At 43.2% G+C, this 26,344-nt stretch overlaps 1 protein-coding gene across 3 annotated transcripts in view; it reads left to right on the top strand.

Annotated features, from left to right (window-relative positions):
* Positions 1–25,968, top strand: part of PRELID3A (PRELI domain containing 3A) — a 48,971-nt gene extending 23,003 nt beyond the window's left edge. Inside the window, exons 3-7 of one of the 3 annotated variants that reach the window (XM_075585394.1) lie at positions 13,273–13,362; positions 14,211–14,281; positions 16,003–16,105; positions 17,316–17,403; positions 20,071–25,968. In XM_075585394.1, the coding sequence (XP_075441509.1) occupies positions 13,273–13,362; positions 14,211–14,281; positions 16,003–16,105; positions 17,316–17,369 (318 nt within the window). In that variant the 3' untranslated portion in view covers positions 17,370–17,403; positions 20,071–25,968. Of the gene's footprint in view, positions 1–13,272; positions 13,363–14,210; positions 14,282–16,002; positions 16,106–16,532; positions 16,884–17,315; positions 17,404–20,070 lie in introns of those variants that run through there. The other 2 variants (XM_075585395.1, XM_075585393.1) reach the window with 2 other exon arrangements.
* Positions 25,969–26,344: the final 376 nt, after the last annotated feature.

Consider the following 26,344-nt stretch of genomic DNA (forward strand, 5'->3'; position numbering starts at 1 on the left):
TTCCACATTTAGCAATGTAAAAATATATGTATAGAAAAAAAAGGGGGGAGATCCCAGCACTCAAAGGATACATTCAATAATGGGATATGCCAAATCAATTTAATACGGGAGTATGTCAAGGGAAGCAAAAGTAAACAACTTGGATAGTGCAGCAAACACACACAAACAGCCCAAATAGCTAATAAGAAGCTCTAGCTACACAAGGGGAGGGAGATGACACTGGGAAAGGGAAGGTAGACTTGAGAAACCACACAGTGGGGGATGGGAAAGTGAAGAAAACAGGGAAAATAGGGGAGCGACGTTTCAGGGCGATTGCCCCATTCCCCAGGCCCATTCCCAGAGGTCACAAATGACCAGAGGTGCAATACTTCCCTTTAAACCCTGTGTAAAAAAGGACAAACTCCCTATAGACAACTGATGCCACATAAGCACATAAAGTCTTATAAGAGCAATAATCTCAGTGGGGACCCTGCTGAGGTAATCCACCTGTACGCCCGACTGGGCAACAATTGAGAAAGTCAATATAATGACAACAAATATCCAATACGTCCAGCAACAGCAAAAAGGTATTGAGGAAAAACAGGTATAAAGCAACAATAAACTTGCAGTGTAATACTTTATCCGTAGACCGAATGTCTCAGAAGATCCTCAATTCACTTCCCCCTCTAACAGCTGTACTAGGGATGTCGTAAGAGAGTGCTGACAGGATCCTCAGAAATATGCGTCCGTGCTGACGTCATCAGTGGGAGGAGACGGTCACATCGGTCACTGAAAGTACTGTTGTAGGTGTGTCATGCGACGAGAACCCTCCTAACCAGGAAGTCATTATTGGTTCACCCAGTAGATCAGGGAGGCGTCTGTTAGCACAAGCGCATCAAAATAACCAGGCAGACTTAAGCCGTGATTATACAAGAAAACGCTGCGCAGCACCAAAACAAATACTATGCATCCTCTCAAAATGCTTATACAAAACGTGACTGCCGCGCCACTTCCTACTGCAATGCGGGCAACAGTTGGAGCGTTTTCCAAATTTGTTTTCTGGTTGCGACGGCCACGTCATGTGACGCAGCCGTCAAATCAAAAAACAGATTTCAGGGGGCGTGTCCAGGATGCTGATGAGAACGGTCGGGTAGCAGAGGAGCTCCCTAGACCCAAGCATAAAACTACAAAAGCAGCGCTTTCCCACCCCAAAAAAATCACCACAAAACAGCTCAAAACCTAGAGGAAACCCTCGAGAAGGCAATGGCAGGCAAACAAAAAGCCCAATCGGGCCCAGGAATTGCCCGTTTTCTCTCCCCTTCTCAGAGGAGCTCGGAGGCTGCCACAAGAAGCCAAGATGGCGGCGGCCCCACACCACGCGGGGCCAAGCAAGCGGCAATGGAGCGTGACCGCACCGACACACCACCACCGCAAGACGAAGCCCTAACGCGGGATTACATGCAAGAGCTAATAACATCAATGCTGAACAAGCTACATGCTTCACTCAAAGCGGACCTTAAAGCTGCGGTCTCTGAACTGAAACAGGAGATCTCGGGCCTCTCAGAGCGCACCGCGGAGCTGGAAATAAAAATGGCTGACGCAACACAGGCCCAAGAAGACGCCGCGAACGAAATCTACCGGCTGGGGGCCGAAGTGAGTAATCTTAAAGACCAGATAGAGGACCAGGAAAACCGAGATCGAAGACAAAACATCAGGATCAGAGGGATCCCAGAATCGGTCCTCCCAGCCCAGATTAAACCTTACATCCTGGCCCTTTTCCAATCCGTCTGCCCTGACCTTACTCCAAGTGAGTGTGAAATGGACAGAGCACATCGAGCCTTGGGACCAAGGTCAGATGACCCCAACAGAGCTAGAGACGTGATTGCAAGAATCCACCATTATACAATAAAAGAGCAAATCATGGCAGCATGCCGCGCGCAAGAACCTATCACCCACAAAGGCGACCATCTTCAAATATATAACGACCTGTCTAAACGCACGGTGCTCAGGAGAAAAGAGATGCAACCTCTAACCAAACTCCTGCGTGAAAAAGAAATCAAATATAACTGGGGCTTCCCGTTTAAACTGCTGGTGCAGAAAAACGGGAAATACCATACCATCAGACACCCAGAGGATATGGCGCGCTTTGCCAAAACGGTTGGACTGAACCCGCCAGCAGAGTGGGATAAGAACCCCTCCAGAGTCCAAGAACCGGACACACGAGACCCGCCAGCAAGAACATCCGAAAGGCTGGCAGGACAAAGACAAGGCAGAGTCAAGTGAAGACCCTGAAAACTCACCAAACAAGGCCATCACAAAGCGTCTACCAGAAATTAGCTAAACACTCAAACACATCAGAAACCCCCTTCCCCCCCCCCTCCCCTCTCCCCCCCCCCTCCCCTCTCTCCCCCCCCCCCTCCCCTCTCTCCCCCCCCCCTCCCCTCTCTCCCCCCCCCCTCTCCCCTCTCTCCCCTCCCCACCCACACCTCCCCCCCCCCCCGCCCGCCACCCCTCTACCTCTCCCCCCTACCCCCTCCTTCACCCCCCAAAGAACCCACAGACCCGTCTGCAAACCTGATCCTCCGCATCAAAGACGGCTGCCGATACCAGCGGAGCGGATGACGTCGAGACGCGGCAGGCGGCCGACCAGAGAGTGAACGTGGCGAGTACCTGGAGGCGGCAAAGCCTCTTACAGCACACCGGAACGGCCGCAGCAATGAGGACGGACGTGCACACCGACAGCCCCGACGCTGAAGCTTAGCTGAGACAGTGTGGAGCCAAGACCCGCCGTCGCGAGGGGAACGCAGGATCCTTTTGCCCCTCCCCTCCCGGAGGCCCCGACAACCGACCGGCCCTCACGGGAGCGGAGGAAGCGAGCACTCAGACGGGAACCCAGGACATCCGGTCGGATCACCCCCTCCGCTTTCTTTTGTCTCCCCCCTATCACCCCACCGTGACCCCAACGGTAACCGTGAGTACTACTGCCTGTATAACACTGCGGCGATCAGAGAGTCACGCCACTGTCGGGAGAACACGGGCCTGCTCCCCCCCCATCCCCCCCCTCCCGGCCACAGAAGGCCTCCCCATGCCTTGACACCCGACCCTCCCCCCCCCCCCAAGGGCCCCATGAGACCCATATCGACATGAAAAGAACTTGGACAATACAAAGATACCCTGGTCTGCGACCCATTCAAACCATGGGCTGCAGACATAAAACTTTAAAATAATTCTGACTAAAAAGAACAATGAGATTCCTAGGGGCGTATATGTTCAATGTTCCAAGCCGATAGCAAAATCTAAGAATAGGAGTCCCTCCTCAATCCCTCCCCCCCCACCTCCCCTCCCCCCCACCTTTCCCCCCCTCCCCACCTTCCCCCCCCCACCTTTCCCCCCCCCACACTCCCTTCCCTCCCTATCCTCTCTCCCCCCCCCCCCCCCCTCCCTCATGCTGTAGCCGAGACAGACTACTGCCCAAGACTGTACCGTAAATGTGCCAGGATACTAGACAAGAATACTCAGATGTATATGCCAGGGCGAAATTATCAGGTTCTCATACAGATACTGCTGTATGCGTCGTTGTAAGCCTTTGACAGGTTACCTACTGCGCATGACGAAACAGGTCTACCATGCTGCATGCCTGGACCACATCACAGTATAGGTAAATCCAGGCTTGCAATGGTACACCTCGGCATCATAACGCAGGGGGTATCAGTGCGATTGTGATACGCCCCTTGTCAGACCTGTACTGTTGTGTATGTCAAGGTAGATTTGATATATTAAATGCCAGGATCACGTAACTATGTAGAAACAGCGCCGATGTATTACATGCCATGACAATAACGATGTGTAGGTTAAGGCAGGCTTACTATGTAACCTAACAGGAACATTTCTCTGTATATGTTAACCAGAAAGCTGATTGTGTACTAATAATAGACAACGTATATGATACTACACACAATGCATACAGTCCCAATAAAACAGGTTAACCCAGGCTTGCTATAACATACCCCAGGATCTAAGATCAGGAGGCGCTCGCGCGACGAAGTTGTATTCCGTGTCAGACCCATATTGTTATCTATGTTAAGGTAGATTTGAAACATTATATACCAGGGTTATATCGCAATGTTTAAACAAGCAGACCAAATGTATTGCATGTCATGACAATAACGAGATGTAGATCAACGCAGGTTTCCTATGTTACCTACCAGGCACATCCGTCTGTGTATGTTAAACCAGAAAACTGACTGTGTACTAGTATGGGCTGTGTTTAGGAAACTACACACAACACATACAGATCCAATAAAAGGCAGACCTAACCCATAACTACCAACATAGAGAAGAAAGAAAGTTAGGACGCCCCCCACCCTCAACTCCCCCCCCCCCATCCTACCCTCACCACCCACCCCTGTGCTCCCCGCCCCCCACCGCCCCAGTAGAACGCTGCCAACCGGCCTTAAGTAACCAACAGAGAAATACGCACCCTTATATACCTCACCAAAATGGCAAAATAACCCGAGCCATACAACCAACGTCAGCGACTCCAACACTCATAACCTGAACGTCTCTTTGGGTGCTCACCCTCCCCCCCTTTTTCTTTTTTTTCTTTCCCTTTCACTACCCACCCCCCCCCCCCCCCCCATACAAGTAAAACACGACGCAGCCTAAAACCGAAACATGACGACAGAAAAAGGGAAAGCGCAACACACTAGCAACCTAGGGTCTGGACCCCTCGGTTGCACGCCGGTCACTGGTGCCGGAACCTCCCTAGATGGGCACACCTGCCCAAATGCCGGCCTTCACTAGGCCTGGCAACACAATATTAGGACCTGAAAAGGCCCTAATCCTATCTGCTCTCTATCCGCTGACTCTGTCCCAGCGGATCTTTAACCACCCTCCCTCCCCCTCATTCCCCCCCCCCCCCTTCCTTGGCACCACACAAACAACTACCAAAGAAAATATAGACAAGACACATCCCTACCCCATAAACAAAGCAGCTTCCGAAGTAATACATACCTAGGACATAAAAGCAAGATCCCCTCCAGTGGGAAGGGGGAGATCCTGAGTCCTCAAGCCACAACAAAATCACAATGACATCCACAGCCCCAATAAAAATCTGCTCACTGAATGTTAAAGGGCTCCAAAATAATAGAAAACGGAGACTTGCACTCAACGATATGAAAAAAACAGGGGGAGACATCATATTCCTACAGGAGACCCACTTCACATCACAGGACCCCCCAAATTTATTCAAAAAAATATTCCCGACCTGCTTTTTTGCATCATTTAGTAGTAAGAAGAGGGGTGTGGCTATCCTTATCAGACAAGGCACCCCATTTAATCATGTCAGAACAACAATGGACCCAGAGGGTAGATTCCTAATGGTATATGGCTCCCTAGCGGGCTCGGCAATCGTCCTGATCAATGTATACGCCCCAAACGAGAACCAAACAGAGTTTTTACAAGCTGTTCTCGAGGGTGTTGACCCGGGATATCTGTCATCGATGATAGTGGGAGGAGACTTCAATATGGTCTTAAACCCTACCGAGGACAGATCAACCAACATGGGCCCCCCCCGCAAAACCCACTCCCAGATCAAGGGGAAAAGGTTCAGGGAAATCATGAGCGAATTCTCACTGGTGGATGTCTGGAGAACCCAACATCAGGGCCAGAGAGACTACACATTCTACTCAGCACCTCACCAGACTTACTCTCGAATAGACCACATCTTGACCACCAAAAATGTGATGGCGGCAGCCATAGAATCAGACATTGGCTCAATCACATGGTCAGACCATGCCCCGGTCACCTTGACTCTGTCAGTCCCCTTTGAAAAAACAACAACGTACACCTGGAGACTGAACGACTCACTACTAAATCACCCAGAGATCGAGAGAGAAGTCAGATCCTCACTTAAGGACTATTTCTCCCTCAATATGGGAACAGTCTCCTCTCCAGCAATCCTATGGGAAGCCCATAAGGCAACGATCAGAGGGAAATTTATTTCCATCGCATCCCACAGGAAAAAAGCCCGCCAAGCGCTAATCAAAGAACTCGCAGAAAACATAAAAGCAATAGAGCTAGCTCATAAAGCACATCCCTCAAAAAAAATATACAAGTCATTAATAGATGCTAGAACAAAGCTTAGACAAACCCAGCTGGAGGACGTTGAAAAGGCCCTCAAATGGACCAAACAACTATACTATGACAAAGGCAACAAAGCTGACAGACTCTTAGCTAGTAAATTAAGAGGGATACAAAAAAGATCCCAAATAACGGCGATCAAGAGTAGGTCTGGTGAGATTCAATATAGTGAAAGCAAGATTGCAGCGGAATTCACAAGATATTACACAGAACTATATAATTTAAGAGCTAAAAACGGCCGACCTGTACCGATAGCGTCAGAATCTATAACTCAATATTTAAATAAATGCCAACTCCCCTCACTGACGGAGGAGGAAAACACAGTCCTCAATGCTGAGATCTCAAAAGAGGAACTGGAAGAGGCGGTCAAATCACTAAAGCTTACTAAGTCTCCTGGCCCTGACGGTTTCACAAATATTTACTATAAAAGGTTCTTGCCAACCCTATCCACGCATCTACTAAAAATATTCAATTATTTTATGGAAGGGAATCAAATCCCCCCAACAATGTCTCTAGCCAATTTGGCTATAATACATAAGGATGGCAGAGACCCGATGCAATGTGGAAGCTACCGTCCAATCTCCCTCCTCAATAGTGATCTCAAACTATATAGCAAAATTTTGGCAAATAGGCTAAACCCAATATTACCGAGGTTAATTAATATCGACCAAGTAGGATTTGTCGCGGGGAGACAAGCCTCAGACAATACCCGAAAAATAATTAATATCATTGACCATGTTCACCTCACAGGCACCAAAGCACTCCTGTTAAGCCTGGACGCAGAGAAGGCGTTCGATAGAATAAACTGGCAATTTTTGGACCAGACTATGCGCAAATTTGGCTTTAAAGACGCATACTTAGAGGGGGTCCGTAGACTATATCAAAACCCGTCAGCCACAGTGAAACTACCAGGGGGCAATAACCACAGATTCGAGATAACAAATGGGACTCGACAGGGATGCCCTCTATCTCCTCTCCTCTTTGCGCTAACGATAGAACCACTAGCATCAGCAATACGACTCAATACGGACATCCAAGGAATAGAAATTGGAAACAGGCAGCATAAAATCTCCCTATTCGCGGATGATGTCATACTAACCCTTTCCAAACCCCAAATCTCCCTACCCAACCTTCAAAAAGAACTCCGGGATTTTGGAAAAATCTCAGGATATAAAATAAACAATGATAAGTCAGAAGCCCTGAACCTAAGTCTGCCAGAGCCAGAGGTGAAACTCCTCAAACTAAACTTCAATTACCGTTGGAGCTCCTCTTGTATCAAATACTTGGGGGTTAAGATATCGAGGACCTACCAATCCCTATACCAACATAACTATCCGACCTTATTCCATAAAATTAAACAAGATTTAGAAAAATGGGGAGGTTATCAAATATCATGGATCGGGAGAATGGTCTCGGTTAAAATGAACATACTCCCTAGGTTATTATATTACTTCCAGACTCTCCCGGTCCACATCCCTGGCTCGGAACTGAAAAATATCCAAAAACTAATCTTCCACTTTATTTGGCAAGGTAAAAAACCTAGAGTCCCTAGAACAGTTCTCTTGGCCTCAAGGGGGAGAGGAGGACTGGGAGTCCCAGACATCACAAAATACTACCTAGCTGCCCAACTGCGACAGGTGGTAGTCTGGAACGCAAACCCAAACCAATATTGTTGGCTGGATATAGAAACACAATATGCCGGAACGCCTTCACTGCCGGCTTGCCTTTGGTCCCTGAACAAGGAGGACATGCAGAATAGAAAATTCAAACTAGGCCCAATGAGACACACATGGGAGACCTGGACGAAAAGCAAACTCAAGTACAAGCTCACAACACCACAATCCCAACTTACACCGATTCACAAAAATCCGAAATTCCCACCTGGCTGTGAGCCCAGACAATTTGACCAATTTCAAACCAAAAACATCAGGGTGATTGCCGACCTCTTGAGCCTCGGGGAGTTCCTGAGCTATCAAAACATACAAACCAAATATGGAATAATAGGACTGAACGTGTTCAAGTACTTACAAATTCGACACTTTATCCAAACAATATCCCCAACATTGAAATTTCCCCCTCTCACAGGTTTTGAGCGGCTCTGCAGAGAAACAGCTCACCAGAAAGGTCTAATAACACAAATATGTGCGGAGCTAGAGAGGGGCACAGAAGCCCCCACACATGACTATATGCTGCATTGGGCAGCAGAATTGGGCATAGTTATAGACCGAGAGGATTGGGAAAGTATTTGGGAAAATGCCTCAGGAACTTCTATATGTACCACAATCAGAGAAAATATTTACAAAATAATGTTCCGCTGGTATCTTACCCCAGTCAGACTAAATCAAATCTACCCCCTGGCATCCGATCTATGTTGGAGAGGCTGCGGTCAAAAGGGGGACATGGCCCACATTTGGTGGACATGTCCGGAAATTCAGAAATACTGGGAAACAACACAAAAATTAATAGAGGAGGTCACAGACCTCAAAATACCTGTTGAACCGCTGACCTACCTGTTGGCCAGGCCCCTAGACTATCTGGACCGACCAACAGGAAAATTAGTCTCCTTCATCCTCACGGCGGCTAGGTGTGCGGTGGCAGCCGCCTGGAAGAAAGTGTCTCCCCCCTCAAAACAAACAATAATAAAAAGGGTGCAAGAAGTAATGGACATGGAGAGATTGTCTGCTTTCCTTAAGAGGTCTTCTACCTCATTCACTAATATTTGGGATCCATGGTACACCCACATGGCGCTCCTAAGACGAAACACCCCTTAACAGATCAGAGACCCAATGGACACCAAGATCCAAACCAGAACTGCCAAGAAGCTAGGGAATAAGACCTTTCCCCATTACACCCTCCCCACCCCCACCCCACCCCCCCTCTCTTCTCTATCCCCTCTCTGTTTCCATGCTCGCGCCGCCCCGTTGGACCACATATGGTCAGGGAGACGTTGAGCCTTTCCTCTTCTCTCCCCAGTTAAGGAAAAAAAAAAAAATGTGTATTAGACGGGCTTACTGTTTGTATTATCTATACCCTGTAATGTCATAACTGTCTAATAAAAAAAATTGAAACAAAAAAAAAACAGATTTCAGCCTGCAGTCGCGCGCGCAGAAGAATGTGCTTGGGCACATGTTGCTCTGCGATGTCACAACTGTGACATCACAGATGCGCGCGCACGCATTTCAGTGCATCAGTATAATCGGAGGCTGAGCGTCCCCGTTAACACGGCGACGTCGGGTCGCTTTCATGTTTGCTCCGGTTCATCTGGGTGAACCGTCTGCGCATGCTCACCACCACAGCACTGTTGATAGGAAGCATCCCCGTCATCATGGAGACATAATGTTTGCCAATGGGAACCCAGAACATCTTTCTGGAGCTCCAATGTAAACACATCAACCAAGCACTCAAGATGAATATATATAAAAAAATAAATACATTTTAAAACAGAGATACATGGTTCATCCTTATGTACTAAATAGTGAACTTTACAAACGTATACCTACCCATGGATATAATAGATACGTGTACCAAACCAACAACAATAGTATTAGTAAAGGCTATTTGGAGGGGTCCTAGTGAGCCAATGAAAGAACACTCCTAGTAGCAGTATTAAGCAGGTCAGCACCACCAGACAGATAGTGTAGCAAACGCTATACAGTAACATGATAAGATGTCCACCATATGTCTAGGGATAGAGGTGGGTCGATACATGAAGTATGAAGGATGGATCACAACAATCCTAGATTATGACGATATGATGGGTCACATACTTCAGACTAGGGGCACCTTAGTCAACTTGGCAAGCGGTTAGGTCTGCAGACAAAGGGAATGCACAATCTCAAAACAGGTTTATGAATAACAATTTAAAAAAAAACAGGGTCTGAGAACAGCCTGCACCTATGGGGGACCATAAATCTTGCTCAGCAGAATACTGTTCAAAAACAACAGCTCAAATCGAGCTCTTTATTAATGCCCCCGGGAGTCATGGTGCCAAGATGCCTGATCCACTTCGACTCTTCCTGTAGAAGCATCCTGTTGATGTCGCCGCCCCGCTGGCTCCTTGTCACCACATCAATAACTGAAACCGTTATGTCCAGCGTGTGTGAAGTTATCTACCACTGGGGCCTCCTAATCACACCTGCAGATAGCAGCCTTGTGTTGTCGAATCCTGTCCTTTACTGTTTGTGTAGTCTCACCAACATATCGCAGACTACAAGGGTATTTGATCAAATTAACGACATTTCTTGATAAACAAGGGTAGAAGTTCTGTATGGTAAATTTCTTCCCTGTGTGTGGATGGGAAAATATATCACCCTCTTGAATGCTGTCGCATTGGCTACAACTATAACACTTGTAACATCCTAACTTAGGGGTCCCTAGGAAGATTTGTCTTTGAGTAGTACCTCCTATATCAGACTTAATTAGTTGGTTGTGTATATTTTTACCCTGTTTGTAGGAAAAGAGTGATTTTAGTGAGAGGACAGGAGCCAAAAGGGGATCTGTCCTTAATAGATGCCAGTGGTGCAGGATTATGTTCTTGAGCCGTCCGCTTAATGTACTAATACAGACCCCAACATCATTATCAAACCCGCTGATAAGGGAGGCGCAATAGTGATTGTGAATAGGGCTGACTATAGGACAGAAATACTCAGATAGCTTTCCGATACATCTAGTTATAGGATTGCACGAAAAGGACATGCAGTCCAGCCTCGGTGCAACAGGAACAATTCACAGTCATAGAACATAACATCCGATAAGTCCCATAAAGACTGAGCAGTATAAGTCTTAATCCTTGGAATAAAAATCCTTGTATATCTGCTCCAATATATTGATATAGTATATTGACATAAAATGTAATAAACAACCTATGACTCATGAACAAGTGGCCGCCAACATAACCGGCTTAAATCATAGAGTGGGATTTATAGGGTACTGGGAGGCACAGACACCAACAGGTAGAGCACCCCCTTTTAACCAACCACACTCAGATATGACCACAGAGCATATAGGCAACACTGTTAATAAGTAGCAGAATACTTCCACAGTACACTCACTGTTAGTAGAAATGGGGGTACTCTTAGGTAACCATCAGTATTCACATACAGGAACTCCGTCAAAGCGTGCATCCAACTTGATAGAAGATCAACATCAGAGAAAAACCTCAAGGGAGGAAAATGGAGCACTGCGCTGGGATATGGAAATCAGGAACCGGCACACCATTAAAATAAACTAATTTATCAAGTGACTGCGTGAGACACCAAACAGGACAACTACCCACTCTGACGCGTTTCGGGCTAAGCTCTTTGTCAAAAAGTATATCCTCTTTGACAAAGGGCTTAGCCCGAAATGCGTCAGAGTGGGTAGTTGTCCTGTTTGGTGTCTCACGCAGTCACTTAATAAATTAGTTTATTTTAATGGTGTGCCGGTTCCTGATTTTCATATCCCAGCGCAGTGCTCCACTTTCCTCCCTTGCGGTTTTTCTCTGTAGTTATAGGATTGCTCCATATAACCCCACGGCCGATGTTGCTAAAAAAAAAAATCTTGTTTACTGTCACTAATGCACTTGAGAAAGGAGTCATCTCCAAAAAACAAAGGGATTTTCTCATTAAAAAAGATCCAATTATGCCGGTACTGTATACCTTACCGAAGATCCATAAAAATGTGATGAAACCACCAGGTCGTCCTATAGGGCCATTAATAAAGAGCTCGATTGGAGCTGTTGTTTTTGAGCTGGATAGTGCTGAGCGAGATTTATGGTCCCCCATAGGTGCCGGCTGTTCTCAGACCCTGGTTTTTAAAAATTGTTATTCATAAACCTGTTTTGAGATTGAGTCCATCCAGATGTACTGGAGAAACCATGAAAGCGTCCCGACGTCGCCATGGTAACAGGGACGCTCTTAGTCTGCTGGGTTATTTTGATGCGCTTGCGCTAACAGACGCCTCCCTGATGTATTGGGTGAACCAATAGTGGCGACTTCCTGGTTAGGAGGGTCCTCGTAGCTTGACGCACCTACAACAGTCCAATCAGTGACCACTATCACCATCTCCGCCCATTGATGACGTCGACATGGACGCGTATTTCTGGGGATCCTGTCAGCACACTCTTACGACATCCCTAGTACAGCTGTTAGGGGGGGAAGTGAATTGAGGATCTTCTGAGACATTCGGTCTACGGATAAAGTATTACACTGCAAGTTTATTGTTGCTTTATACCTCTTTTTCCTCAATACCTTTTTGCTGTTGCTGGACGTATTGGACATTTGTTGTCATTATATTGACTTTCTCAATTGTTGCCCAGTCGGGCGTACAGGTGGATTACCTCAGCAGGGTCCCCACTGAGATTATTGCTCTTATAAGACTTTATGTGATTTGCTGCAATAGAGCTCATATTGAGATTGTGGCATCAGTTGTCTGTAGGGAGTTTGTCCTTTTTTACACAGGGTTTTAAGGGAAGTACTGTACTTCTGGTCATTTGTGACCTCTGGGAATGGGCGTGAGGAAGGGGCAATCGCCCCGAAATGTTGCTCCCTTATTTTCCCTGTTTTATTCACTTTCTCCTCCCCCCCTGTGTGGTTTCTCAAGTCCACCTTCCCTTTTCCTGTGTCATCCCCCTCCCCTTGTGTACCTAGAGCTTCTTATTAGCTATTTGGGCTCGTTGCTCCCCTATTTTCCCTGTTTTCTTCACTTTCCCATCCCCCACTGCGTGGTTTCTCAAGTCTACCTTCCCTTTCCCAGTGTCATCTCCCTCCCCTTGTGTACCTAGAGCTTCTTATTAGCTATTTGGGCTCTTTTTGTGTGTTTGCTGCACTATCCAAGTTGTTTACTTTTGCTTCACTTGTCATATTCACATATTAAATTGATTTGGCATATCCCATTATTGAATTTATCTTTTGAGTACCCCCCCTTTCTCTATTATTTTGGAGGAAATAGGGTTCCTCCTTGTTCCTGTGTCACCTGCCTTACAGTTTTTCTCTCCCATTCTGAGTGCTGTCTATCCTTGTTTTGTATTACGAATATATGTATGCATGTATCCACATATATATATACACACACACACATATGTATGTATGTATGTATGTATATATGTACAGTATGTATGTATATGTCTGTATATCTAATACAGATTTACTGATTGTCTTGTTTAATCTCTGTTAGATTCTTGGAACTAATAGAACTTTGACGTACATTAAAGAACATTCTGTAGTTGACCCAGTGGAAAAGAAAATGGTACTGTGTTCAACAAATGTGAGTATTATGTAGATTTTATGGATATGTTCAACAGATGGCATTTCACTGTTTATTTGCGAACTATACTGTGTACTTTTACATTTTGGAAAATGTATGTTTTCTGATTAAATGTGCTGGTGAAGGAGACGAGTGCAGAGGTATAGCCAGGGAGACAGATTTGGGGGAAATAAACATTGACTTTTATTTAGCCCGTAGCTTCAAAACAACAGAGCTTTATGGCAGCATACAAATAAACAAACAGCCTATCTCTTTGTCAAGGCTAACTCATACTTCCCAGTCCCTATCTGCAGGGCTGGGAGGATAGGCCTCTTACTAACCTCTGACCCAAAGTCCAAAGAGGTACTTGTATCAGGGACTCTGTACATTAGTCTGGGTCTTGGTTGGTGTCTGGGGGGTGCACCCTCCGGCAGGTTCCAGGGACGGCTGTGTCTTGGAATAGAGCGTCTGGTTCCTTGGGATCTCTCTCTGGCAGCACGCACCTCCTTAGTGCTAGAGAGATCCCCTGCAGTTTAAGCGGGAAGCTTTTCTACCTGACTGAGGAGCCACATGAAGACTGGTTAATAGTCTGTAGCTGCAATTAATCAGCTCCCTGCTGGACTCATCAGCCAGATACAGGCCTTCTATTTGGAGCCCTATGTAGACAGGGGTTAAGTCCCTGTCTCAGTCGGTAACTGATTTCTACATGTTTTCTTAGCCTGTCTGCATTTTTTTGTCCAGTTTTATCTCAATTTTATTCTGACCTCATCTAGTGCTATGGTGAGAGGTTAAATACTTTGGTAAAATAGGGGTATCACAATTTGCATCTTCATTTTTATCAAACACACATATTTCTCTTTCTCTTTTAGATTACTCTTACAAATTTGGTGTCAGTTGATGAAAGGTTGGTTTACACGCCTCATCCCGAAAATCCAGAAGAGTAAGTCAGTTAGCAGAGTGTTCATTTTGTTTTCTTTCAATAACAAGCATCATAAATAACAACCCAGGGTGTAGGCCTAACCATAGTATTAAAACCATAGTAAAAGAACTCTACACGCATTAAACTAAGTAATAGTTACTTGTATGTAACGATGACAACATATTGTAACACAATTAATCTATGCCCAAAGCATTTGTAATCTATTTTAAAGGTTCATTCGTGGCGGCACATTTTTGGGGGGTTTTAATATATGCTGAATTTGATTACCTTTAAGGAAAAGTAATTACCTAAGATGCCGATCAATATATTCTCCTGTGATCGATCGGCAAAGATCTTGCTCCCTGGGCTCATAGGATGTTTGCCGTTAAAGCTGTCCTGCAGTCAGTGGAAACGCAACAACTACAATATAACAAGTTGTCTATTGTTACAGCATTCAGCTTCTGTAAGTGCCTGATGTACCAGGAAGTAAAGTGACTTACTTGCCCAAATCACATGGCGTGTAACAGGGCCTTAAACGGGAATCTGCCACTTCAACAAAAGTAAATGATGGATATTATACACGTTTTACTTTTCATAACACCCAGGAAGCTGTTGATGTTCTAAACAGGGGTGGCCAACCCGTGGCCCTTCAGTGCTTTATGTGCGGCCCCTGAAAATAAAAAAGTGAGAGGTCCGGGGCTCTGAGTGCAAAGAGTGCAGAGAGACCATAGAGACATTGAAGAGAAGCCAGAGCGCCCTCTAACTATCTCCTACGGACCCGCAACCCCTGGTGGGCTCCCAAGCAGCATTCATTACAGTGATTATACACCCTACCTGCTGGGAGCTCCACATGGGGCTGACTGTGGAGGCTGGAGAGCAAGGTAGGGATAATCACCCCTCTGCCCTTCTTGTCCCCCACTGTCTTCCCTTTCCCTCCTGTCATCACTTTGTCCCCCTGTCACCCCAATTAGATTGTAAGCTCTTCGGAGCAGGGACTCTTCTTCCTAATTGTTACTTTATGTCTGAAGCACTTATTCCCATGATCTGTTATTTGTATTATTTGTTATTTATATGATTGTCACGTGTATTACTGCTGTAAAGCGCTATGTACATTAATGGCGCTATATAAATAAAGACATACAATACCCCAACTGCCCCCTCACCATCTTGTCCACCACTGCCCCCCTGTCACCCCAACTGCCCCCCTGTCACCCCAACAGCCTCCCCTCCATCATGCCAACTGCCCCCCCGTCCCTCACTGCCAACTCTTCCCCATTCCTATGTGTCACCCCTCTTTTCCTCCTCCCTATTTGTCACCCTCTTCCACCCACCCCCTATGTGTCACCTCCCCCCCAGGTTCTACCCTTTGTCAGTGTATAGTACCGTCAGGTTATACTCTGCACTATACACTAACACAGAGTATGTAGTCAGACGGCACTACACACGGACACAGTCAGGTTATGCTCTGCGTCAGTGTATACAGGTATTTGTTTTTTCTTGTTGTCCTTTGACAGTGACACTGGTACATTTTGTCGCTGAGTCAGGTTGGCCACCCCTGTTCTAGAATTTGGATCCCTAGAGGTGCATTGTGTGGTTGTATTGTAGGTATATTTAACGCCTTATGAGCAGGAGTGGGTTGTAGTGCATTACATCGCATTGTGACACAGGTCATTCGGGCATTGAAGAAGTTAAAGTGCAATATTTGTACTCATCTGCAAATATTGTTTTTTTTCATGTTGCAGGACAGTGCTGACCCAAGAAGCCATAATTACTGTGAAAGGAGTCAGCCTAAGCAGTTATTTGGAAGGATTAATGGCTAACACAATCTCTTCAAATGCCAGGAAGGTATGTGTTTCCATGAAAGTGTGCTCACATTAACCCTTATAAGCCCTGAGTATGGCACTCACAGAATAATATATTTATACTCTGTAAGATGGAGGAGATTGATTCTTCATGCCCTGTTTCCCCAGGGACACAGGCTTAAAAACCACAAAAACAGTTACTCTGAGCAGATTTCAGTTTGTTGGCATTACAGGTCAGAGAGATCCACTTTTATATTTACAAACCTTAAATACAGATCTACTTCCTTTTTAAATAAAGTTGAATTTGTTTTAAAAGCAAACATACTATCCTGTACAGACCTTTCAAATTAGGTCTGAGGAACTTGTTGTTGAACAGGTTTTGAATAATATCGTGAAATGTAATTGAGGAACTTTGCCCACTGTAAAATCCTAAGGACAAAATAGACACCCAGTATTCACTGTTCCAACAGCAAGGGCATCCCCATGTACATCAACGGATGCAAAGATGTCGGGCGCACTCCACTCCTTTCATACTGGTGGTTGGTGCTCTCGCAGGAAAGCGAGAATCCCAGCAGAAATCGCTCCCGGATTATATCTGCATCATTAAAAAGACTTGAAATGTCTATTTGACTTTTGTCACAGAGTTTTCGAGTGCCACAGGATACTATTCTCTATTCATTGCCATGTACCTGTCAATGCAGATTGTTGGAATCCGTGTCTCTGAATAAAGGTTCACGTGTTTTGTATGTTCTGTGGTTGTAATACAATTTGTTTTCACGCAATTTAGGCCACACTGTTAAAAAAAAAAAATAACATCACAGGAGAAACATTAGAAATGTAGCAAAATATTCCTGAAGAGAGATCTCTAGCTACATAGTGTGTGGTTGTGTTACAACTAATTACTAAAGATTTTTAACAGCATGAAACAACAAGCTTTCAAACAAGTTTATTTGATACTAAACTAAATCATATGCAACCAAGTCTTTAACTGAATGGCTTTCATCTTCCCTGAGCGCAGGAGCATTTGAATGATATTTTACGTTTTCAGAGAGCCCTCACAAGCAGTTAACATTCAACAACAATATTTTCCTCTGGGAGTAGAAAATAGAAATGCAAATTGATCATAGTGCCACTTTTTGGGAGGCGTCACATGACGGGCAGATTATAATGAGATGCATCAAACTACAGTATGTGTCGCTGTGCGTCACTTCCCCCTCTCCCCATATGTTAAAACATTTTCTATGTTGTTTTAGGGGTGGGATGCAATTGAATGGATCATACAAAATTCTCAAAGCACTGTAAGCTAACAGTGTCTGCCTCTGCTGTTTGTACTAACTAGTGGCAAGTATCCAATTACAGTACTTTTCTGCATTATATCTGCTTCTGTTGTGGAAGAGCGCATGCAGTGTGCTGTGTTAAAAAATAAAGCATGTACAACTTACAAGAGGAGATGATAATTAACAATGCCTGTACACACTCTGTGGAGTCCATAACCAGAAAGGAGATTTGTGTGTGTGTGTGTGTGTTTGTATATATATATATATATATATATATATGCAAATATAGCTGTATGCAAATATAGCTATATTTGCATATTTGCATATTTGCTTTCCTGTGGAGGGTTTTTGTCACTTTTTTTACTCACCATAACTTAACTCAGTATTATATATATATATATATATATATATATATATATATATATATATATATATATATATATATATATATATCCTTTTAAGAACTGCTGCCTTGATTCACTGTTTAACGTTAATTGGAACACATTGCATGCGACTATGGCATTTCTTCTTGAATATTTTTCAAATGGTGCATTCATACCACAAAAATATTCTTAATCGGCATTGAAACACATTAGTTGATGCACTTTTAAAGCTACACTCCCAATCAGCTCAGAAAAACCATTTTGTAAACAACGCGCCAATGTAGTTGGCTCAGTTCAACAAGCTGAATCATCTTTTAAGTTGCAAAACAATAAGATAATGGTAACATCTGTGAGTTTTTTGTTTTTTTAATGATATTGGCTAGAAAAACAAGTAAAAAATCTTAGGCGTCCGGGAATCCCTGGAACTGCGAGTTCTGCAGTTCTCTTTTTTTAGATATACATGAGATGCACCAATATTCACAAGTATATGTATCAGAAAGGGACAATATGTGCCAACTTTTATATAATAAAATCCCCTTTTATGGGATCCTCTGGCTTTGAAAGGGTAAAAGACGAAATAATCTGATGCCCTATATGAGCTGTGCACAAGATTATAAAAGCATGTTGAAACTGGAAAAAAAGGTTTTAATGCTGGTTGTATTGAATCAGTTCTTGGATATATGTCTATGTAGCTGTCACATCTAAAGCAAAGACCTGTGTTTGCAAAGGGCTGAAGATGATATAATTATGCTAATATCAGTGGTGAGCTGAGCCAGTGAGAAATGGGCAAACCGAATGGATAATATACCCCGACTCATATAAAAACAAATCAAAGCTACTTTAAATATAGAAAGGGTTAAAGGTATCATTATACGGTCAGAAAGCAAAAAAAGCGAGGAAAAGCCTTGTAGGAAAATGACCTTAGTTTTCACTATCACTTTGTTATGTTGCTTATTGACCAGTGGTTAAGCTTAAAACAATCAGTGCAGCACCTCACATCCTCTGATTGGCCTCTGCTTGCGTTTTACGGACGACACTACCAGGGGCCTATTTAACACAAACACAGCTTGGTTATATGCTCTTGTGATATTATTATTACTGTGTAACACATATGTATTTGATTTTGATATATGAACGAGCTGTCTGTATTTTATTAAGGTTATGATGTTTTCCATTGTACTTCCGGTGGATCAGATTTTGGCCAAATTAAATGTGTTTGTATGTCACGTGTACCTGATGAAAGGTCCAGTTAGGGCCTGAAACGATGATTGTTTCTGTCACCTCCAGCAATAAACCGCTTGACATCTTTTCACCATGATGCTGTGAGTAGTTTTTGTACTAACCATTTGAGGATGACTGTCACATGTTCTCTCTACTTCATTATACTGTCACCAATAATGCACCGTTCTGTGGTGGGATCGGACATTTTGCCGTGGCTATTTTGCCGCCGGCGCTTCGCTCTGGTCAATAACCAACATGACAAAGTGATACTGAAAACTAAGGAAGCAGAAACATGTCATTTCCGGGTACAAACCCCTTGTTCAGATGCCTCGCAAATACTTTTTGCTCAAAATTTAATGTTTCTGCCTCCTTTGCTTTTCTTGTCTTATTGACATTCTGTCTTGGACTGAATTTTAATTTTAAATCACAGTTTGGTGTACATTATTATTATTATTATTATATGTGTTTGTTTTGGAATATAGTTTGGATAAGATTTAATTGACTTTTTATTATATAGTGAGCGGTGGAACTTTTGTTTTTGCTTTAGCCATTTTATAATCCCAAAATAAATCCTAACAGAAACGCATGGACTGCCTGATCATACAAGAAAGGGAAGAGTTACTGAGGCATCCGATTATCCAGTAGCAGTCTTCTTCATTAATATATTTTTTTAGAAGGTAAACACACTTTTCTCAGATAGTCTTTAATTTGATGCCTATAAATAACAACATTTACTTAAAAAAATAAATCAGTGTTTCTTCATGTTCCAGCCCTTCAATAAATGGTTTAGTTTGTAGAGATAAAGCAAACGATTTGTTCCAAATGTCGACTTTACCGGTTAAGTGAATTACATAGATAAATGCTTCCAAGACCACTTGGTTTTATTCTTCATTCAAAGGCCCTGGGGTTGCTAATCTGTAATCTGTTGTTCCAAATCAAATCTACTTCTCAGTTGCTACTTTGCAGGTTTCCTACCGTACTATACATTCATCCAACAAATGTACCTTGTGCATGTTCTTGGCTATGCAACATTATTTTAGCAGGCCTCACAGAGGACAGAGTAAGGAGTTTTCTATCCATGGTGCTGAAATCTTGACTCATGCTAATGGCTGCTCTCTTCCCTGCAGGGTTAGGACGCTATGGTCATGGACAAACTTAACAGTGATATTGGTGACATGGTAATGTCACCACGGGAGAGCGTGAAGTCAGCTAAGGAAGCTGTCGCTACCAAAAACGTACAAGCCCGAACATGGAGAACATTTTGGCACAAGGACTCAACCACGTTTCTTTTTTTTAAAAAAGGTTTTATGGTTTCGCAGATTAACCTCTACTTTTTTATATTTTTCTACAAATATTTTTACGTAGTGAGCCTCTGAAAAATACTCAGATAATATTTGCAATAAACGTATGGTAACTTGCTCCAGGGATTTGTTCTTAACCCTTTTGGTGCCAGAGAGGAGCCTGTAATGTATTGCAGAGCAGCAAAGGGGTTAACATCCAAACTGCACTGAAATAGTTCTGATACTTGAGACATTTGTGTTTTGTCCGTCCTGTTTTTATAGTAGGAACTGGTTGGAGTAGCATCTGTCAACTCTCTTGGCAGCACCTGTCCTTCAAGTACTGCTTCCCATGGTGTTGCATGGGAATATATAGATTGAGTTTAGAGGCAATAGAAAATATGTCTTTAGCAGATGTAGGAACTGTAGGTCTTCAGGATAGTGGTTCTCAAACTATTTCTCAAAACTTTGGTGGTGGGAAAACCTTGAAAAAAACTTCAGGTAGTTATGTCTTTTTCAGTCACTGTCCGCAGATTAGTGCTGAGGGTTTATTTATGACATGCTGTTTTTCAGACCCTGGGCCATTCATTTTGATAACTAAAACGTGTATTTATTAACACAGTTGATGTACTCCTCTATGGGAATCCTCCACATAGTTATTCATTTTGAAGTGTCTAGAAGAAGGAAGAGTTTGAGAAAATCTGCTTTAAAAAGTTCGAGAACAAAGATTTTTTGTCCCATAACTGCTTTTTGCGTAATTGGTTGCATTTTCAGAAATAGTCATGTTTCCCACAAAAACAAGACCTGTAGATTTCACAATGTGCAGAAAACAGTCATGTCCTTGATATTTAAAAAAAAGGTTTTATCATTTTATTTATGTAGGCTAGAGAGAGTAACAAAATATGCAGCTTTCAGCCTTAACATATCAAAAGAAAGAACCAAAATCCACACGTGGCAGCTGGATGGAAAGTGAGTGGGGAGTGGAATTGTACTGAAAGCTAAGAACGACCTATAGGTTGTATACAGACGTAGCACCATTTATTCTAAGCCCAGGTGTGCCGTAATGTGTTTATTCAACTCCAGACCGGAGTGATAAAAAAAGATGCGGGTTTTTACTACGTTAGTTAAAGAGCAGCTCTGTTACATCTTTACACAATAGAAACATGTGGTTTTGGTTGGTCACAAAGATTAGCTTCACTGTTTCCGTGAAGTGTATCAACACAAGGTTTAAGGTACGTTCTTTTTAGAGTAGCAGCGGATTACTGATGTGCTCCGACTAAGACTCAGTGAATGCATTAATATATGGTGTCTTTTCGATGGTTTTATGGAACCAACCATTACTGAAGTCCTACTATGAAATCTTTTGAATGCTTCCAGGACATATAGATTGATATTTTATTCACTTCATTGCACTGCAATTAAAATATCTGATATTGAAATGGCTTTTTTTTTTTTTACAAATATGTTTACAAGACAATATAGCATTTTCGATTTACCTCATGTTATTGTTGAATGCCACACACTGCACTTGGTGAGCCTGGATTGGGGTTCAGTTTGTTTTGTTTTATTACTGTGTGCCATAGAGGAAGCTAGAAGCCCTGTAGCATTAGGGTGCCTCATGCTGCTATAAAGTAGCTGGTTCTGAATGATTTATCTTAACCCAACAGCTGCAGAACCTTAAATGTTGCTGAAGTCCTGTGCATGGCTTTAAAAAAACAAAAATGTTCTGCTAGAAACCGGTACCATTAAATGCAGCATTCCTATCCACTCTTTTTATGCAAACTGGGAAGGAATTCAGCCCCGCTTGCCAAGATATTTACTTTTCTGTATTGCTGGAAGGGGAGTTATTCTCTATTGAGAAATCAGTATAGCTGCCGATGATTGGGACTTAATTGATATCTAGTTTAGTGGTGTCTGGCATTTTTGTTTTTTGTATTATTTTGGCAGAAAATGTTTTGACCAAGTGGACATAGGCTCAATGCAGCCCTTAACAGTAGTAGAAGTAATCAAATACACATGGGTAAAAAATAATATCACAGAATAACATTTTGGGGGTGTTTTAACTGCACAGAGAAAAATATAATTTATAGGAATTGGGGGGAGAGTTCAGGGATGGCCAACTCCAGTCCTTAATGTCCTGTTTTGAGGACATCCCTGCTTCAGCACTGGTAGCTCAATCAGAATGAATGAGCCTCTGGTTGAGCCATCTGTGCTGAAGCAGGGATATCCCTAATACCTGGCCTGTTGGTGGCCATTGAGGACTGGAGTTGGCCGCCCCTGCTCCAGTTGTATGCAGAGAAGCTACCATTGAATTTCAGTAGTTAAGAAAATAATTCTGCAATTGTTGCACTAACTACAGCACTGCTTTCTTCCATGATCACACCTGCAGGTACAACGTTTTCTTATTGTACAGTACAAATGCATAAAATATTATATTTTTGTACATGTGACATTTTAATATTCACTGCATGTTTTTGTTTAGAGGAGCTGTACTGTAAATCGATGCATAAACCAGTGTTTCTTAACTGCTTTCTCCCCCCCTCCACAATGATTCTCTATTTAGATCATGCTGTTGCACAGTCACTCATCAATCACTCAGTAGTTAATCTAATACATCTTATATAAAATGGTTACAACACGACATGTTGAATTAATACAAAAATGTGCATTTACAATTAAATCTACGGTCACTGTTTCAGAATGACACGGTCAATGTAATTGCAAATTCTTGCATTTTAAATGTAATACAAAATCTTACACCAGTAATAGACTAAAATCAAATCCTAATGTGCTTTCCCATTGAGTAACCTTGGGGTGAGCCTGAGACATCCGTAGTTGGCAATCCACTCAGGTTATATGAAATATACGCTGCAGTTATCAAGCAAGGGAATCACACATGTAACACGTCTCAGCTGCCTGTGTAGCACTCCTTGTTCAAGTAACATTTTGTAACAGTCTCAGGGTAGAGTTTTATTCCAGTAAATGAGACTGGTATAGCATGGCACAGAAAGTAATGTTTACACATCTTCAGTGCTTTGCTTGTGCCTCTGACTTTACACGCATGTTATTAGAAATTACAAGTTGCACAGTTCTGTTTGTACTTTCAAAAAAATGACACAGAACTCAGCATTCCAGGACCCCATATTTCAAAACAAAAACTTGTTTTTGTTGACTTAAACCAAACTTTTTTTTTATTGCTGTTCAGAGTAAGGCCGCGCTTATAGTGCCGGCGACGTGATGTCGCCCGAAAACAAATACATTGCCGCCGCCGCGTGCGCTTATGGTGCGCGCGACAGCGACGGAGCGATGTCGCAGCAACTGGAAGCCGGCAAAATGAGACTTTTCAAGGGCTGTCGCGTCACGTGACGGCCCTTGAACAAATCAAATTGCCAGAATCCCGCAACCCCGCCGCCCGGTGAAACATAACTTTTGCAGGTGGCGGCGGGTGACGTCACCCGCCGTGTCGCCATCGACGGCACTATAGGCACGGCCTAAGGATACAAAGCACTTTCAGTGTGAAACGCGTTAGGGACTCTTTTTGCCTGCCGCTGTATGTAATCACCTCTATCTCACACCTCGCCACCCGTTTTTGTGGTGCTGCGCTACCAATTTTTACTTTTACACACTTTGGAGATGAGTTTTATTTTTTTTATTAGGCACAATTAAAAAAATATCCTCTGGATAATAATACTTTTTTGACCTAATGAATAAACGTTTTCCAAGTTGAACGCGTAGTACTGTTGTACTGATAGTGAGCGGCACATGCGTTTCCTTAACTTTAAAAGTAGGGAAGCAGAGATAATAATAGTTAGGGAAGTGGTGAAGATCCATTGTATAGTGGTTAGCATAATAACTGAAGCAGGGAGAGAAACGTCACTGCAACTTAGTGTGGTCTCCATAAACATTTTTGACAGTGTGCCAGAAAATGTAGATAATTTTCTCACCTAGAGCAGTGTTGTTCAACTGCAGTCCCCTCCCCCAACAGGTCAGGTTTTAAGGATATCCCAGCTTCAGCACAGGTGGCTCAATTAGAGCCTCTGCTTGAGCCACCTGTCCTGCTCTGGGATCTTGAGGGCTGGGGTTGAGCACCCCTGCAATAGAGCACTGTTCGGTTTAGGAGACCATGGGGATTATTCATGAATCCGTTTGGGACGCTATCGCAGGAAAACTCGCACTGAAGTCAGTGGCGTTTTGCATGTTCTGGGATTTATTTTTATACAGTGTTTTTCAGAACTGAATCTTAAAAGCAAAAGCGTATTTTTAGTTAGCAGCCGTTGGGCGAGGTACAGTAGATAAGGGGACTTAAGGCTCATTGCATTTGCTTCATTGCAACTCTAGTACACATTGCAAAGTGAGACTCCACTGTTACGGGGGGCTGACATGCAAACAGCTGTAATGATGGGCAATACCTTGCTTAGAATAACAAAAATGCCATGGGAGTATTTTAAGAGAAGTGTGTATTTTACACCGAAGCTATAAGAAGGCTGCTCAATAATTTAAAAAACAAAAAAGACATTGGGCTGTTTTACATCTCCTGCCAGTTTCCTGTTTATTGGGAGGCAAGGGGCAGAAACGTGGGGACTGCTAATGAAGGAAGCAACGCCAAGAAATGGAAGCCTTCCCATTGGGGGTTTTCTGACAGCGGCTTTCTAGGAGCCTCAGTGATGTCAGAACTTTCCAAACACAGATAAGGACAAAAAAACAGATACATCTTTAAGCAATTCAATGAACCAAGACTCGATTTTGTGATATTTGGTTTCGCTTTTACTTACATAATCACCAAACAAAACTTCTGCGCTCTGTACATCATTAAATTCAAAGTATATCATCGATAGGAGTGAATTACGGACACTTTCTCTTCCAAGGTTTCAAACTCCAGCCCCTGACAACGGCCCAGACTGTGGTCCGAAACATAGGTACAGATACGTTTTGTTTTATATTTCTATTGATACTATACTTTGATTACGTACAGTGTACCTTAGTGCTTTGTTATGTGATAACATAGGGGAGTGGCCTCCTACATATACCAGTCTTTGGTTTAATCCCATTGTGGGTCCTGGTTTATGTATGGTTTGCATATAATTCAGTGTTCTTGTAATGAGGCGTAGTGTAGAAATAAACAGTGAAAGGCTGTTTGGGAATATGTGCTTGGTAAGAAATGACTTAAAATAAATGCTTAGCATTCTGTATTTTTTTTTTTTTAAACCATTGAAAAATGCATCAGAATTGCTACATTTCTAAAAGATTAGTGCATGTTTTTTTTTAACCTTTCTATGCTAATGTATTTTTAACATACCCTTGTTAATAAGAAAGTACTCTCTAAAGCCATATGTGGCATTATGAATTTGAACACAAAAATGACAGTATTTTACAATTATTTGATGTTGACATATGCACATCAGTAACAGACATGTACGTGGTTTTTAACATTGCCTGCAGTACAGTATGTAGGTCATTGCTAAAGGCCACTTAACAATTCCAGCATTGTGCATGTCCGGTTTAGACTAACTAGCAAATTGTATATGTGGCAATAATGATCTAATGCTTTGCGAGCCTCTCTGGCTGTGGGGTGCGTGGATAATTACCTCAGCTGTATGCAAATGCTATTTTCTAGTACATTTTTGTAATGTTACTAATCTGTTGTCGGCCCCTTGTATTTTACTATAAGGGGCCCTATTTGAGAAACCGTACAAATCCTTTATTTTAAAATAAAGTCAATCTTTCTCGGGCGTGTGTCTCTGTTTTTAATGCAAGGTAAACATGAAAAATACAAGTTAGTGGGTGTGGGTCTGTTTGTGTGTTTTATGTTTCTCAGTATGTCTGGAAGCGGAGTAGAATGACACACACATTCCTTTATTGGATAGTGTATCCAGTAATGTATCTTCCCAGAAAGTTTGGTAGAGTCATGGAACAGCCTCCCAACAGAGGTGGTAAAAGCTAATCTAGTAAGGGAAAGAAAAAATGCTTGGGATTAGTGATATAACGAGTACCGGGTAATTACCCGGCTTACCCGGCACTTTTTCAGATATCCAGATCCGGCGCCGGGTAATTTCCGTTCTGCTCCCTCTTACCTGCAGTTGGTTGCGGAGGGTGATGAGGACCACGGCGACATCGTGGGAGCAGT

The sequence above is a fragment of the Ascaphus truei genome, chromosome 2 (assembly GCF_040206685.1).
Source record: "Ascaphus truei isolate aAscTru1 chromosome 2, aAscTru1.hap1, whole genome shotgun sequence".
In the NCBI taxonomy this organism is placed as follows: Eukaryota; Metazoa; Chordata; class Amphibia; order Anura; family Ascaphidae; genus Ascaphus; species Ascaphus truei.